At 34.9% G+C, this 15461-nt stretch overlaps 1 protein-coding gene across 4 annotated transcripts in view; it reads left to right on the top strand.

Moving 5' to 3' along the window:
* The window catches only part of UBR2 (ubiquitin protein ligase E3 component n-recognin 2), a 58257-nt gene extending 43017 nt beyond the window's left edge, over positions 1-15240 (top strand). For all 4 annotated transcript variants that reach the window (XM_080341343.1, XM_080341342.1, XM_080341341.1 and 1 more), the window contains 16 exons: positions 762-923; positions 1288-1385; positions 1972-2044; positions 2847-2995; positions 3084-3139; positions 3572-3668; positions 5862-5929; positions 6454-6589; positions 7219-7309; positions 7852-7982; positions 8886-8994; positions 9245-9301; positions 10786-10863; positions 11158-11328; positions 12026-12127; positions 12904-15240. In XM_080341343.1, coding sequence (XP_080197469.1) covers positions 762-923; positions 1288-1385; positions 1972-2044; positions 2847-2995; positions 3084-3139; positions 3572-3668; positions 5862-5929; positions 6454-6589; positions 7219-7309; positions 7852-7982; positions 8886-8994; positions 9245-9301; positions 10786-10863; positions 11158-11328; positions 12026-12127; positions 12904-13045 — 1720 coding nt within the window. In that variant the 3' untranslated portion in view covers positions 13046-15240. The remainder of the gene's footprint in view (positions 1-761; positions 924-1287; positions 1386-1971; positions 2045-2846; positions 2996-3083; positions 3140-3571; positions 3669-5861; positions 5930-6453; positions 6590-7218; positions 7310-7851; positions 7983-8885; positions 8995-9244; positions 9302-10785; positions 10864-11157; positions 11329-12025; positions 12128-12903) is intronic.
* Positions 15241-15461: the final 221 nt, after the last annotated feature.

Raw genomic sequence — 15461 nt, 5'->3', positions numbered from 1 at the left:
TTGCTTTGGTCCTCGATGTTATTCTGAAGTACCTCATTCCAAATTCTGCCCTGTGTGTGAAGACTGTGAGGAACTCCTAGGGATTCTGTGACATCCTTGTGCAGGTTTCATCTGTGGTCTTGGATATCACCACTCCCTAAAGAAGTGTTCTTTGTCTTCTTGTGTGGCTCACATACAGACTTGTGTGGTTGCTATTAAGTCCTGGAAATGTCCGCAGATGCCTGTATTCAGGCCGTTTTTGGGCCATTTTCGGGCTCGCTCTAAACCATCCCAGAGGCTTGTGGAATAGCAGTTACATTTAGCAAAGCAGTTAATTTAGTTCCTTATCATACAGGATTCGGAGATCAGCCACCAGTTTTTCCCATGGCTGCTCTGGTGTGGCCCATAGTGGAATATGCACCTGGATAATGGTCATGGCACTGCCCTTAAAATTTTATGTAAAGCTGAATATTTTTTTTTTAATCCTGCAACATTACTTCTCCTCTCACCATTTTTTTTTCCCTAAATGAAAATTGCTACAGTTCAGACTTAAATGTGATTTCAACAGCCCATGAATTTTGGTATTTTAAGGGATTTTGGCTGCAAAAACCAGACTAGCCTGCAGTTAGTAATACTTTATCAGGGTAGAGCTTTTTACTTCTGTTAATTCTCTTACATATATCTGGGAAAAGGCAAAACAGTGTCTTCATGAGAATTCATGAATTTATATGTTAAAATAATGTTTTAATAATTTGTCTTTAACATCTCACTCTTTCCTGAAGGTATTTTGATGCTGTCCAAGCAAAAGAGCAACGAAGACAGCAAAGATTACGAGTACACACAAGTTATGATGTAGAAAATGGTGAATTCCTTTGCCCACTTTGTGAATGTTTAAGCAACACCGTTATTCCTCTGCTTCCTCCACCAAGAGTTTTGTTTAACAGGTCTGTTTGCTGTGTAAATGTCTTTGATAAACCTAAGAAACAAAATTCTGAACAAGCCGCACCCCAAAGACCTCTTTCAAAAAATTTATTAGCATCTGTTTTGATAATCTCAAATGGGTTGCCTGCCTGCTTATTTTGCTTTATGTACCTTCCTTTCTTATTGTGTACTATGGAATTTAGACTATGAAAGGACAGTAAAATGTAGGACCTGCAGGAAAAGAACTGAAGATAGAGAAGTATCTGGGCAACAGAGAAAGAGCCTGTTGAGAAACAGAGGAACATGTAATGCTTATTAAATACTGTTATTATATATAGTTTGTTCTTAACTAATGTGTGTATTCTGTTTATGTATATTTTTGGACAGGTTAGACTTTTCAGGCCAACCAAACCTAGCTCAGTGGATCAAAACACTATCCCAGCAGATAAAAGCACTGTATTTACTTCGAGATGAAGACTGTGCAAGTAAGTCTGAAGAACTGTGTGTATTTGTATTTGAAAGTCATAGAATCGTTTAGGTTGGAAAAGACCTTTAAGGTCACCATATCCAGCTGTTATTAACCTAACACTGCCAAGTCCATCACTAAACCACGTCCGTAAGTGCCACATCTACATGTCTTTTAAACACCTCCAGGGATGGTGACTTCACCACTTCCCTGGGCAGCCTGTTCCAATGCCTGACAACCTTTTTTGTGAATAAATTTTTCCTAATATCGAAACTAGTCCTCCCCTTGTGCAGCTTGAGGCCATCGCCTCTTGTCCCGTCACTTGCTACTTGGGAGAAGAGACCAACCCCCTCCACGCTACAACCTCCTTTCAGGTAGTTGTAGACAGTGATAAGGTCTCCCCTCAGCCTCCTTTTCTCCAGGCTGAACAGCCCCAATTCATTAAAAAGACAAAGTGTTGTGGTTCTACTAGAGTGGCATTGAGAGATGGTGGCAAAAGTGGCAAGAGTAGCTTGGAATTTCAATTTCTGGTGATGTGTTCCTTCACCTTTTTATAATGTAAAAATTATAGGTCAATTATTGCTGTTTTATTCTTGTTCATACAGGCAATTCTAGTAATTCAGAAAAAATGGATCAGCTGCAATTACCTGAAGGATTTAGACCAGATTTCAAACCGAAGTATGTATTTACATCTTCATAAATCATTAAAACTTCATCATGGAATGATAACATTAAAATAGAATGTGACTTCTGTGCTATAAGATCTCACTAATTAAGGCAAAAATATGGATTTTACCTGAATTAGAAAAGTCTATTTATTATTATGACGATATTGAAGTTCAACCCAGAAGTAGTAAATAATGCAGTAGAATTTCAGGGGCGAATGTGATGCATGTGCAGAGAAGACGCTGTTGTATAAATTTCAGCATCAGGATTAAGCTTTCTTTTCCTACTGTAATACTTGTAACTGAATGAATGAGTAGTCACTATAGCTCAGCACGACAAGTAAAACGTCAAGACAGACTATGAAAAGGAGAGTATGTTAATATGTAATTTCAGCTACTGTGATATGTTTCTGTGTGAGTCTACCCCTTCTTCACTTGGGGTAAAAGTAACAAAATTCATTACGTGGTGCAGACATCTACCAACTGCACACAAAAATGCAAGACGCTTATCCCAGCTGATGATGGATTTTGGCATCAGTCACACACAGTTCTTTAAATTTAGCCTTAACTACATTATCTTTGAAGACTGGATATTCTTAATGCTAAAAAATGAGATTGGTTCCAATCAAACAATCAAAAAAATAATTGGGAGTTTATCTGTCACAGAAAAGAGGTCACAGAATACCAGATCTGAAGAAAGATACTGGAGTTCTCACTTAAATTTTAGAAATCAGCTATGGAGTGAATGCTCATCATTAAAAGTACTATGCTGCCCATGGAGAAAAAATGAATTAGTAATATTTTCTTTGTTTCAGAAATCCTTATTCTGAGAGCATAAAAGAGATGTTGACAACTTTTGGTACAGCAACATACAAAGTAGGCTTGAAGGTTCATCCAAATGAAGAAGATCCACGTGTACCTATAATGTGCTGGGGAAGCTGTGCTTACACAATACAAACTATAGGTACTAATGTATTCATTTTGCACCTTTATTATGTGAATTTGAGAATTTAGTTAAATACATAGCATTATTTTTTATTTTTTTTTTCCAGAACGAATTTTAGCTGATGAAGATAAACCATTATTTGGTCACTTACCTTGTCGACAGGTAAGGATCAAGTAGCAAATCCCCTCAGAATCAGTGCAAAAAGAGGGAGTTGTGCTTCTTTAATGCAGAATTTCTAAATTTTAAGTTACCATTATTTGACAGTTTTGTTTGTTGGATCCCACTGTTCACTCAATCAGTGTCTGATTATTAATCTATGTAAAAGTCAAATCTAGCAAAACTATTTGTTGTTTTTCTATAAATGCATAGTTTAGTAAAGCCAGCGTTTTTCATGCCAGCAGTCAAAATAAGAATACTGAAGGGAACTTTTATATTTGCATAAACACAGTTATCTTTGTCATATACTTAGACACACAAACTGCTCCCATAAACTGCAGCTGAGAGGCCCAAAAAGAATGCTGTGAGTCAAAAGACGTTTTCATATTGAGGAACTTTGTTAACTGTGGCAGTGTTTCTTTTTCTTTGTTTTTAAAGGATGACTGCCTTACATCACTAACAAGATTTGCGGCAGCTCACTGGACAGTTTCATCTCTTTCGGCAGTACAGGGTCACTTTTGTACTCTCTTAGCATGTAAGTTCACCACCTTATCCTGTTTTTTACAAAGGTACAAATACAGAAGGATGTTTACAGAATGGCTGTTAGTCTTGATTACAAGAAGGTTGTTTTATGTGGTGGTTTTAAGCAGTAGACTAAGAGCTGGTATTTTCACACCTGTACCTATACATATTTCATCATACTGTGGAGGAAAAAAAAAAGACATTTCTTTTGGTCTGCAGTTCCAAGATACGTTTCAAGAGAAGCATCGATATATTGCTGTGAAGGAGTTCTGTTGATTCTTCCCAGCATTTATATTGCTGCTTATAGAAAGGTACCTAGAGCAAAGGTGACGGAAGCGTGGTTCTTCACCGAAGTGTTACGGTGTAAATACAGTATTGAAATATTTGCAGAGGTCTGTAATATTACCATAAACTTCTCTGCCTTTGAAAAGTGAAATCTGTGATGAGACAGGGCTTGTTATGTAATGGCATGTATTGGTTGAGAATTTTAATGAGAACAGGCAGAATGTTCCAAGCTTGAAGCGTTTGCAGATACAGGTAAAAAGTTCAGCCTAATGTGGTAATTACATGAGAGAACTATTGTGAAAGGGTATTATTAAATGGGTTAATTTTAATGTTTACAGTCACTAGAGCAGGAAAATTTTTAAAACTCATTTGTATACTGAAATTACTAGTAGATTTGATGCCACCTACTTCAGCAAACAGTTGGCAGCTCTGTGGGGAAGAACTTAATTGACATGAGTTTGTATCAGTAATGACTGAGCCATTTTCTATGTGAAGCAGAAAAGAAAATCATAGAATAATTGAATTACAGAACAACAGGATGGAAGGGATCACAAGGATCATATGTTGCTAGAGATTTGACCTGAACTTTGTAGTATAGGATGCATAGTTTTGCATAGCTTGGGTTTTCTTGAAAACTTGAATCAATGTTTCTTCAAAGGTTTTCTTCCATCCAGCTGGCAGAGCAACTGTACTGCTTTTATTTCTGCAAAGGAAAAGTGTATTTTATTTTATTTTATTTTATTTTTGTGTGTTTTTTTTGTTTTTTATTTTTCAAGACTAGGAATAAGGAAAATGATAAATATTTCATAGAATACTGACAGAGCAAAGGTTAATAAAGATAACTTATTGAATAAAAGTTTGAGTTTAGAAGGCCCTTGCTCTGGTTGCATTTTTGATAGAAGCATTTTAAAGTCTTTTGGGTTGAGTTCTGTGGCTACATGCTTACAGAAGTAAAAGCATTTAAAATCTGAGTGCTGGTGAAATATTTGCTAACAGAAATAGCTTCAAAACATCACAGTTTTTCAACTGTTAGTTTTCTGGCCAGCAAGGCAGGAGTCTTCAACTGAAGTATATTTTATTATGATGAGACTATTTTTTCTATACTGGTGTTTTTAAACTTTGCAGCTTAATGCTTATAGCTACACTGTAAAACCCTTCTCATAGCTGCATTTTAAACTCATTGTAAATCGGATTTTACTGCTTGGAGTAAAGAAGTTTGCAACTGTTCCTTGATTGTCGTTTTAAATACGTTGTACCATTTTCAAGACATTTTACTCCTGTTTGCTTTTAGATGGAGTTTATTACTGGGAATGTATTAAGCGTGTGAGTTTCTGTTGTTAGCTGGAGTTCTTTAGTTAATGTCTTCTGGTTACTGTAAATGTGGATGCTACAGAGATGGAGAGACCAATTCCAGCTCTTTTTTAATTAGAAATAAAATCACAAATTTAAGACACTCTGTAGCAATGCATTTTTGAGCCTGTAAGGCAAATGAGTTACGTGAGGCAAGTTTAGGAAACTGTGTAATGTTAAGCAAATTGCAAAAGTTTCCTCTGAACAGCTGTCCAACAGACTACAATTAGTGTTCCTGTTTAGTCATTAATGTTTGAGCTCATTTCTCCCACTGGAAACCTGAGCAATACAAGGAGATCACTGGGAGCAGTGAATGGCAGCACTTTGTTATAGTTGCTTTGGGTTTGAATCATTTCAGTACATATAGTCAAGTAGGCAAGGGCCTTTTTCAATAATGTTGTACAACCCTTAAATTCACACTTTTCTGGCCAAAACAGGTACCTTTGTGTTTTAAGTACTTTAAGCATATAAACCAAGGAGATGGCATTCATTTTGTAACTGAATTACACTACAATTGTTTCATATATAAATGTTCAATTAATAAATATATTTTTCTCTCTAAAATACTCAGCACTGGTGCCTAATGAAAGAAACGGAAATCTTCCTTGCATACTTGATATTGACATGTTTCATTTATTGGTAAGTATTCCATATTACATATTAATAATGTTTTCATCCAGTAGGCACTGACAAAACTTTATTGGAAACTTTTTCTGTTTTCTCCGGCTTAGGAACCTTTCAAAGTGTTGAGGTTTTTAGTTTTTTTTTTTCACTCCCTAATACAATTTTAAGATTTTTCATTGCAAATATTCCTATCTATAAATGAAAAGGGGGTGAAACGAGGTGGAATGTGTACTTTGGCTGTTTAAAAAAAAAATCCCAAAATAACCAAGAACAAACCTCCCCAAACAAACAAACATAACAACCACCCCCAGCAAATCACAAATGAAAAGTACCCCAAAAGAAAAAATCCCAAACAAACAGACCACAAAAAACCCCCTGATAGTTAATCATTGTTCCTTTAAATAATGGCTGACTAATTAGTTTCAAAAATTAACCTTATGAGGTATGGTGCCTTTAAAGGGTAGAGTTGCAGCATGAGCAGAGAAAATAGGAAGATTCAAAGAAAAGGAGTATACCAGCTTTCTTGTTTTCTTTTACAGGTAAGCTTGGTGCTCTCTTTCCCTGCCATACATTGTCAGGATTTTTCAGGGGTTAGTCTTGGCACTGGAGATCTTCACCTGTTTCATCTTGTCACTATGGCGCACATAATACAAATTTTACTTACCTCATCTACAGGTAATGCCACTTTCTTGCAACTTCTGTTGAAATAATTCCTCAAATCTGTTATTGAAAAACACTAATGTGCTCTTTGCCACTGTAAACTGCATATATTTACCAAATAAAATTGCTGGTGCTCTCTTTCAGCCCTTAGAAAGTATTGATAAATTGTTCTCGTGAAAGCTCAGTCTTTTGTCTTTATTGCTTAACACTGGAGGTTTTTGGAGCATAGCTAGTCATGAATCTTAGTTTTGCAGCTAGCTGTAGTGCTGCCTGGAAGCATTTATTGCAGAGACGTGGCTTAGGCATTGCATTATGAACACGTCGCAGTTAGCAAAGTAAGGAATCGATGTGTCTTCTGGCAAGAGGAGCTGGGTGAGGTGCAGTAAGCCAAAAGCAAACAACTTCAAGCAAGGATGTTAAGAAACCAAACCAATCACACAAGTAAAGCAACACCTCACTGGAGTTTGCAGTACCATAAATTTAACATATGTAAGATGTACAGTAGAAAACTTTCTGCTGCATCGTAGTGTAGTACAGTGGAATGTTTCGCTTAGTTTTGGCCTTTTTCCCAAAACTTGAAAAATTACGTTCTTGCTATGTAAAGAGGTATATATCGAGTAACTTGCTTTTTATTTCTTCTTCAGAAGAGAATGGCATGGATCAAGAAAACACTAACAGTGAAGAGGAAGTAGCTGTGCTTACACTGTATAAATTTCTTTGCCAGTGTACAGGAAGGTAAAAGGTCCATCTTTTGATAAAACATAGTATTTTCTCTCTCTTACAGTCAACATTAACTTCTAACTGAATTCTGGATACTAATGCTGTCAAAGATTAGGCTTTTAACTTGGTAACTCTCACATCTTGTTTCTTATCCACTACTCTAGATACCATTTTCAAGTAACTATCCCTATAAATTCCTCTGTGCTCATGAAGGTGCCTGTTTGTTAAGATTGTGCTCTGGAACAATCTTTTTTTTAGTCAGTTTGCAGGTGTGTAGAATGTGGAATTGGCAGTATCTGGGTATAGAAAACTTGTTAGAATCTGAAATGTCTATGCAAAATTTTCCTTAATTTACTGTCCCAGTTGGTTATGTTTTTATTAATCCCTATGTTGTTGTTTTTCTTGGAATTAGCTTTGAAATAAACACTTCGTACAATGCTTGTTTCAGTTGAAGTCAGTACCTTAATTTGAAGTATGACCAAAGACTTACTAAATACAGCTGTCAGACTGAAATGATTAAATAAAAGCAAACTGTTTTTTTATTGTGTTCTCTTAAGTGCCTTGAAAGAAATTTCCTCAGGCTGGCACCTGTGGAGGAATCTAAAAGCTGGAATCATGCCTTTCCTGAGATGTTCTGCTTTGTTTTTCCATTACTTAAATGGAGTCCCAGCACCCTCAGAAATTCAAGGTAATATGTGCTTTGCATTAAATTAGCTTTTCAGCAGGTACAAATGTTTATGGATAAAATAGATTAAACTCTCTTCTCTGAAGAAGCTGATTTAATGAACATGGGTTTGTTACCAGTGCAGAATTATATCTGCATAATGAAAAAGGAAAAAATAAATTTGTTTCCTTTTTATTTTTTTCTTTTAAGTCAATGCAAATGCCATTTTAGGTGACCTAAAACAGAAACTGATGCTCTTCTGTTAAGAAGTGAAATATTCATTGTTTCAAATGTATGGATTACTGTTTTTAAATGAGTTGTGCTTTTCCTTGCATTGATTTAATTCAAAATTGCATCTGCTAATAATTAAAATCTCCAAATCTATATATATATGTATGTTACATTACAACCCATATAATTGAAGTTATTAACATACTTTACTGTTCCCCTGTATGGTTTACCTAGAGACTGAATGTAAATCTGAAGATATTACTTACAATGATAAATAGGTTCATGCTTCTTCAGGATTCCCATGTTTAAAACCAAGTATGGTACATGGTGCTGAGCTGACATGAGAACAACTACAGAACTTGCAGAATGTTTCCTTGATATGTAGCTTCTTGACGAATTGTGTTTAAAATGTAGATAATTTTCGTTTAACAATAGCAACGCTTTAGCATTTGGGAAAGAAAAAAAAGTTTGAGAAAAGTTGCTTCTCATTACTGACAGTTATCCAATACATTATAACTGTCTGGTACCTATACTAGCACTCTGTCACTCTTCATACCACCATTTGGGTGTGGGGGAATACAATTAAAAAAAAAAAAAGAAAGAAATAAAAACGCTGTCCCATTTAGGGCTGTACTTTATTAATTGTAGTTATTTTTATTAAAAAGCAATTATGAGAATTATACTTTTTTTTTACAGTAAATGGAACAAACCAGTTTGAACACTTATGTAGCTATCTTTCCTTGCCAAACAACCTCACTTGCCTTTTTCAAGAAAATAGTGAGATTATGAACACATTAATGGAAAGGTAAGTTGTGTTTTTACGCTTAAATATTCCTTAGTAAGGAATTTGGCACAAGGTAGTAATGTATATGTTCTCCCAGGAGCGCATATATGGAAATGAATAGTAGACTTGGAAAAGCATTTGCAAAAGAAGTGTTTTGAAGGAAGTAATTTTGGTTGTAGAGATTAGTGAATAGATGTGCTTTGGAATTTTTACTTGTTATTGGAAAGTATCATCCATTGAAGTTAAAAGCCAATTTTTTTCTTTCTTGTAGTTGGTGTAGTAACAATGAAGTGAAAAGATATCTTGAAGGCAAGAGACATGCTATCAGGTAAATATGGAGAAATTTTAAACAGAGATGAAACTTAAATATTGCAGTTTTCTCCAAGGGTCCTTATAATAACATAGTATCAGTTGTGCTTTTATTGACTGACAAATATGTAACGGGATACATAAAGAGATTTTTGAAATTTTGTAAGAAAAGTGAAATATTGCTTAACTTAGTAGATTTTGAAGGCAAAATTAAATATTACAGTTTTATTTAGAATGATCTGTAGTAATCAGAGGCCATAACATTTCTTCTCATGTTTCATATAGTAGACTTGTACCTTCTGATTCCAGAGAAAGGCTGTTGCTAAAAGACATACGTAACCTTTGTGTAAAAATATGGGGCCCTGAAGAGCTTTTTAAAGAATCGTGATTCTTCAGTGAAATCAATACAGAGTCAGTTGCTAAAAAGGAAATTTGCTTTTCCTACATTTCTACTTGCTAAACAAGTATTTTGAATTCAGAACACATTTAATGCTTTGTGGGTGCAGAAAAGCATTTGGGGTGTTTTTCTTTTGGAAGGCTGGGTAAAAATAGTGGTTATCAATTATCTAAATAATTATAAATGAAGAGGTTCACAATGCTGTCACTAAAAACATATCTCTGCATTTTTATCCACTGTGCTACATGAAGTCACTCTTTCAATGTGGCACATACAATAAGACTAAGTAACAAAAATAAAAATTAATCACTTCATCTGTTAAATATCAGAATATTAACACAATATCTTATACAGTAAGAATACTCGGATTGCATAATTGATTTCCTGTTAGGTGTGATGGGTGGGATTTTTTTCTATGTGTGCCTTTTGCTAGTTCTTAACTGCTCTTCCCACGATTATGTCTAACTTGACAGTGATGTTTTTTTCTTCCTCTCAGCATGTTCTTGTACATTGCTTCTGTTAAAACCTCTATTTGCATTTCCAAGTCTAATTTTTATTATTCCCAGAGCTGAAGATTATTTAAATTTAGTGTATTAGATCTGCAAAAAAAAACCCAAAACCTTTTAACTATTACTTCTAAAGATATAAATATTTGGTATTAAACAGGTCTTTTTCATTGCGTGCATATTTCATTCTCTTCAGAATACAAGTTCTTTGAACTTGAGTATAAGACTATTTTCCATTCAGTATTAGTGACAAAAGACAAATACAAAAGCAAACAGGCCAGGGAGCGCAACAAATATTCAGTTGAACCTGTGTGACCTCATCATGAGGTTTTGCTAAAAGCATACGTGTGACATGTATTTTTCTGACTTTTCTCAAATTCATAAGAAATATAGCTAAGAAAACTGAAAGTGTTCTAGTTGAGAGATGTTGTGGGTTCTTTTATGTGTTACCATTTTACCCTATGAATGGCAGAGAAGAAAACTAAAAATGTAATTATTCACAGATGCTGTTTAGATGAGTCAGGAAAACATGAATGAGTTTGAAATCACTGTGTATTATTCATTGAAATATGAGTGATTCATTTGATTGCTTTATTCTAGCTATGCAAGAGAATCCAACAAATTAATAGACCTTCCGGATGACTACAGCTGCCTCATTAACCAAGCATCCAATTTCTCGTAAGTTGTACGCAATCAGTGAGGACCCCTGAAGTCTTCTGCTCCTTTTGGTGAACTGGGAAACCTCTAACCTGAAAGCCTCAAGAGGATGTTTATAGAATCCTAGGGTTAATGGCGTGTATTGATGGTTACCTCTTCCAGCAAAACCACCCTGTATTTCAGTGAAATGGGAATTGCAAGGATCTATATAACTGTTAACTGTATAAATGTTTGAAAGTACTTTTGAATCTTTTTACTATCTAGAGTTAATACACGCAATTGAGGTTTTTTGTTTTGTTTTTTGCTTAACAAAAGGTGTCCGAAATCAGGTGGTGATAAAAGCAGAGCCCCAACATTGTGCCTTGTGTGTGGGACCATGCTGTGTTCTCAGAGTTACTGTTGTCAGACTGAGTTAGAAGGAGAAGATGTTGGAGCCTGCACTGCGCACACTTACACTTGTGGTTCTGGAGTGGGCATATTCCTTAGGTAAGGAGCTGCACACCTCTGCCTGTGTTGCTGGGCTACATGGGGTACATCTGGACATGAAATGAGTAGTTCTATAAATGTGCCTGTAGGAGTCCTTTGTAAAGGCAGTGGTTTGTTAGTAACAGGGTTACCTAAAAACTAGAGTGTATTCAGCTTCCTTGTACTTTGGTACAAGGTTCCGAGGTTGTTTTTTTGAAGATAAGGTATCATACAAAATTTTAATTTCATTTTAAAGTGAATTTGCTTTCTTTGTGTGTTTATTTCCACTCAAGTATTAGAAAACAATGAAGGTAGACGCCTTCATTTTGTTGTTGTCGCTGCTGTTGAAAACGTGAAAATTCCTTTCAGTTGTCTTCCTGCATACAAGGAAAGGTTAGGCAACGTCTGTTTTCACTTTGGCAAAGGTTAGCGAGAAGTGAAATCGTTCTATTTTCTTGTTGTGGTTGTATCAAGTATTTTACACAGACTGCAAATAATATGACATGAAACTACATTGTTTTAAACTGCTGCTGAGGAGCTGTGACAGGACAAGAACAAGATCTTTAGTTTAAAAAGAAAAAGGGACATTCAAAAATCTGCACATGCAGATCATACAAAGTGAAAGTAGGTGAGAAATGGAAAATCAGTGTCTATGAAGATACGAAAAACTGTTCACCTAAAGATCAATACCTAAACTCTTCTCTGTGTTTCTCTCCAGAGTACGAGAATGTCAGGTGCTATTTTTAGCTGGAAAAACAAAGGGCTGCTTTTATCCTCCTCCTTATCTCGATGACTATGGAGAGACAGACCAGGGACTCAGGTAAATAGTTAAAAAATACGTATTTTAAAGACAGGAATTCTAAAACTGTCTGGTTTGTAAATACACTTTCTATGTTACCTTTTTTATTTTTTCTATATAGGTAATATATTTTGACATTGCTGCTGTATCTCATCTCTTCAAACATTTCAATGCTAATATGTTTTTAGGCTAAAAATATTTAATGGGAGATCTTTCCCAGGTTATAAACATTTGTCTTGAAGTGTAAAAACTGTAATCTTTTTAGCATCTGTGAAGCTGCCTAGAGACTAAGGCTGAAAAATTTATTTGTATATAGTGCAATTATTTGTATAACCTGTGTTTAATTTAATACCAGGTAAAAATACTATGGGATGATTTTATTTAATGTGGTAGTTCTTGGTCTTAGCTCCTATCTCTGCTTCCTGTGAGAATACTCTGGGGAATTGATATTGTTAATGTTTGCTACTTCTGAAACCAGGCAAAATCATAAAATATGAGCTGATTCAGCATGGAAAGGTTGCTGAAAAGCTACATTCAGAATTCTGTGGGCTGTACATGAGATTTCTAAAGGCTGGAGGGAACCATTGAGCAGTAAAGGTGGGGGACCAGGCAAGGTAGCGCTCCAGTTTACTGATCAAAATATCTGCTGACTTGTTCTGACAAGAGAATAATGTTGAAGGGTTATCTAAATATTTTAATATTTTAAATGGTTATCTAATATTGAATACATCACACTTGAGTGTCTGTGCTTAGTGGCAGTGTTTTGTCACTCCTGATAAGTATTATCTCCTTTTCAGACGTGGGAATCCCTTACATCTCTGCAAAGAACGATTTAAAAAGATTCAAAAACTCTGGCAGCAGCACAGTGTCACAGAGGAAATTGGACATGCACAAGAAGCAAACCAAACACTAGTTGGCATTGATTGGCAGCATTTATAGTGGTTATCTGCCGAAGACTGGAACTTTATAAAGATTTTGTAACTCAGTAAGATTTTCAAAGGACGGATTAGGAAAAAAAGAGTCTGAGGGGAAAAAAACCAAACCCAGTCCTGTTATTTAATCTTTGTTTTACAATGTATTTCATAAAGATACCAGTTAACATTAATCAAGTAAACTTATTTCTATGTAAGCAAGTTTCATTAGTCATATAATTTTGCACTGTGCTTCCTTCACAGAAATGTCTTGGGTTATAAACCTGGGCAAATGAACTTGAGTTTCTGATAAAAAAAAAAAATGAATGACTCTTTTTGGAAGTCTGACTATGATTTTTCTTATAAACTGCAAGAGAAAAAGACTGCTGAAACAGAAACTAGATAGAGCACAATTACGGATTGTGTTTTGCCCCTTGCTAGTAATCTGAGCCGTTTTATTTATTATTCTGCATTTTAATACTTAAGCTGTGTGTACATGCAATGGAATGAAGTAAGGAAGCAAATAATGTAGCAAATGGATGTTTCTGTCTGCATCAGTGGATAATTCACTCTTTTCACTTGATATATCTAAACCGATTTTGTCATTTGTACTCCTGCAGCTTTCTTGCTTCCAGTTGTTTTTTAACTAAAAAAGCCTAACACTAACTTTACAAGTAAAATAATTTAATTTAAAGCTTTTTCCAGAGCATTGCACTCCTTAGAATTATGTAGTTTGTAATTTGAATTTAGCTGGGAAACCCTTTCACTTTCCATTATGTGATTGGTTATTGGTATTCAAGGGTTGACATTGTACTTTCAAAGGTATTTTAAGGTAACAACAATACATAAAATGTCATGAAAGCTGATTTCTTGTTAGTTTGCAGAAGTACAGAGGATATTTTCTTCCTTTTTGTTAAGTCAACTTTTAAGGTGCAAATCCCATCTCCTTTTTGTTGCAGACAAACTGAGTGGTTTCCTCTGGCTTTGAAGGTCCACGATCACACTGCCCACAGTTTTGCATCAATTCTTTTTTTTGTTTGTTTTTTTAATATTCTGTTGTCCCATCAAGTTTATTTACTTTCTGGCTTGATTTAAAGCTCTGTAAAGATGTTTGCATATAGTATATTTTATAAATATATTCTATAACTGCGCAGATTTGCACTTGACATGAGGGTGCCTGAAGGCAGTGAGTTTTCTAGCTGTATGTAATTAGACCGCCAAGGTGTCTCTAAAAAGTGACATTATGCTTATTGGTTTAAAATAAAATCCATTACCTTTATCTCTCCTATCTTCTGACAAATTAGTAAAATTTGATTCACATAGTTCTGTTTCCTTCATAATCTGTGATTCTTTTAGTTAAGTCTTACTTTCTGACTACATCTTCAGCCCAGACAAGCAATCCCTTTACTGTCTGCCATGTCTTCAGTTACACTTGGTCTGACGGAATTGTTTCTATTTTTACAGATTTAATGCTTCAGATAAATTTTGTATATTCATGGTGTACAGGACAATTTTTCAAATATTCAGTAACAGTATTGAGTGAAGATGTGAAATATGAAATAAAGAAACTTGGCCAATGCTGATTTCCTTTTCTTAAAACCAGTACAGACTACTTTTCTCTCTGCTACCTGTTGTAGATCAAATCATTTATATATTGCCGTCACTTTTTACAAAGAGACATACAGAGGTTGCAGGAAAAAGAAAAGACATTAATGCTTCATCTCTGCCTTCCCCTGCTTAAGCTGGTTGATATATAAACAATTTTATCTGCATGGTACTTAGAAATCCCACTTTTTTGGTGACATTACTACTTGTTTGCAGAGAATCTTGCTGCTTAAGATGTGTGCCATGGTTTCAGATAATGTGTAACTACATTGCAGAACTCTTTTCCTGAAGTATAACATTGTATAACATTGAAAAGATGATACTGACAGAGTTTTCTTTGCAAAGCAAAACATTAACAGCAAGTATGATATTTTTTTTCCCCTCCTCTCAGTGATCACAGTTGGAGACTGCGAGGTTGAATAGATTGGCAAAATTATGACCACAAATAATTGCAAAGTACACAATTTATCTTTCTTTTTGCGAGTTTAGTCACTCTTTACTCAAGACTTCTATTTTCTCATTTATTTTGCATGTATTTATATTGATGTAGAAATATTTATATATAACTTTGTTTCAGTATCAGGGAAATAATATCTGTAATAAATTGGCTATACCTTTAATATTTGTGGATTATGTGTACAATATACAATGTTTTATGTGGTTGGAGGGAGAGAGAAAATGAAACAAACAAAACCGCCACAAAAATCCACAAACCTGAAGCCATCACAACAGAATACAAAACAAAACTGAAGGCATTAAGCAAATGCTTTGGGTGTTGGCATTAAATAAGTACTTTTAAAATGTTTTTAGAGTTTTGCTGAGCTTGTTCCTTCAAGTAT

This window comes from Nesoenas mayeri, assembly GCF_963082525.1.
Source record: "Nesoenas mayeri genome assembly, chromosome: 3".
Taxonomy (NCBI): Eukaryota; Metazoa; Chordata; class Aves; order Columbiformes; family Columbidae; genus Nesoenas; species Nesoenas mayeri.
Note: the sequence above shows the minus strand (reverse complement) of the source record. Positions and strands in the feature narration are given on the sequence as shown.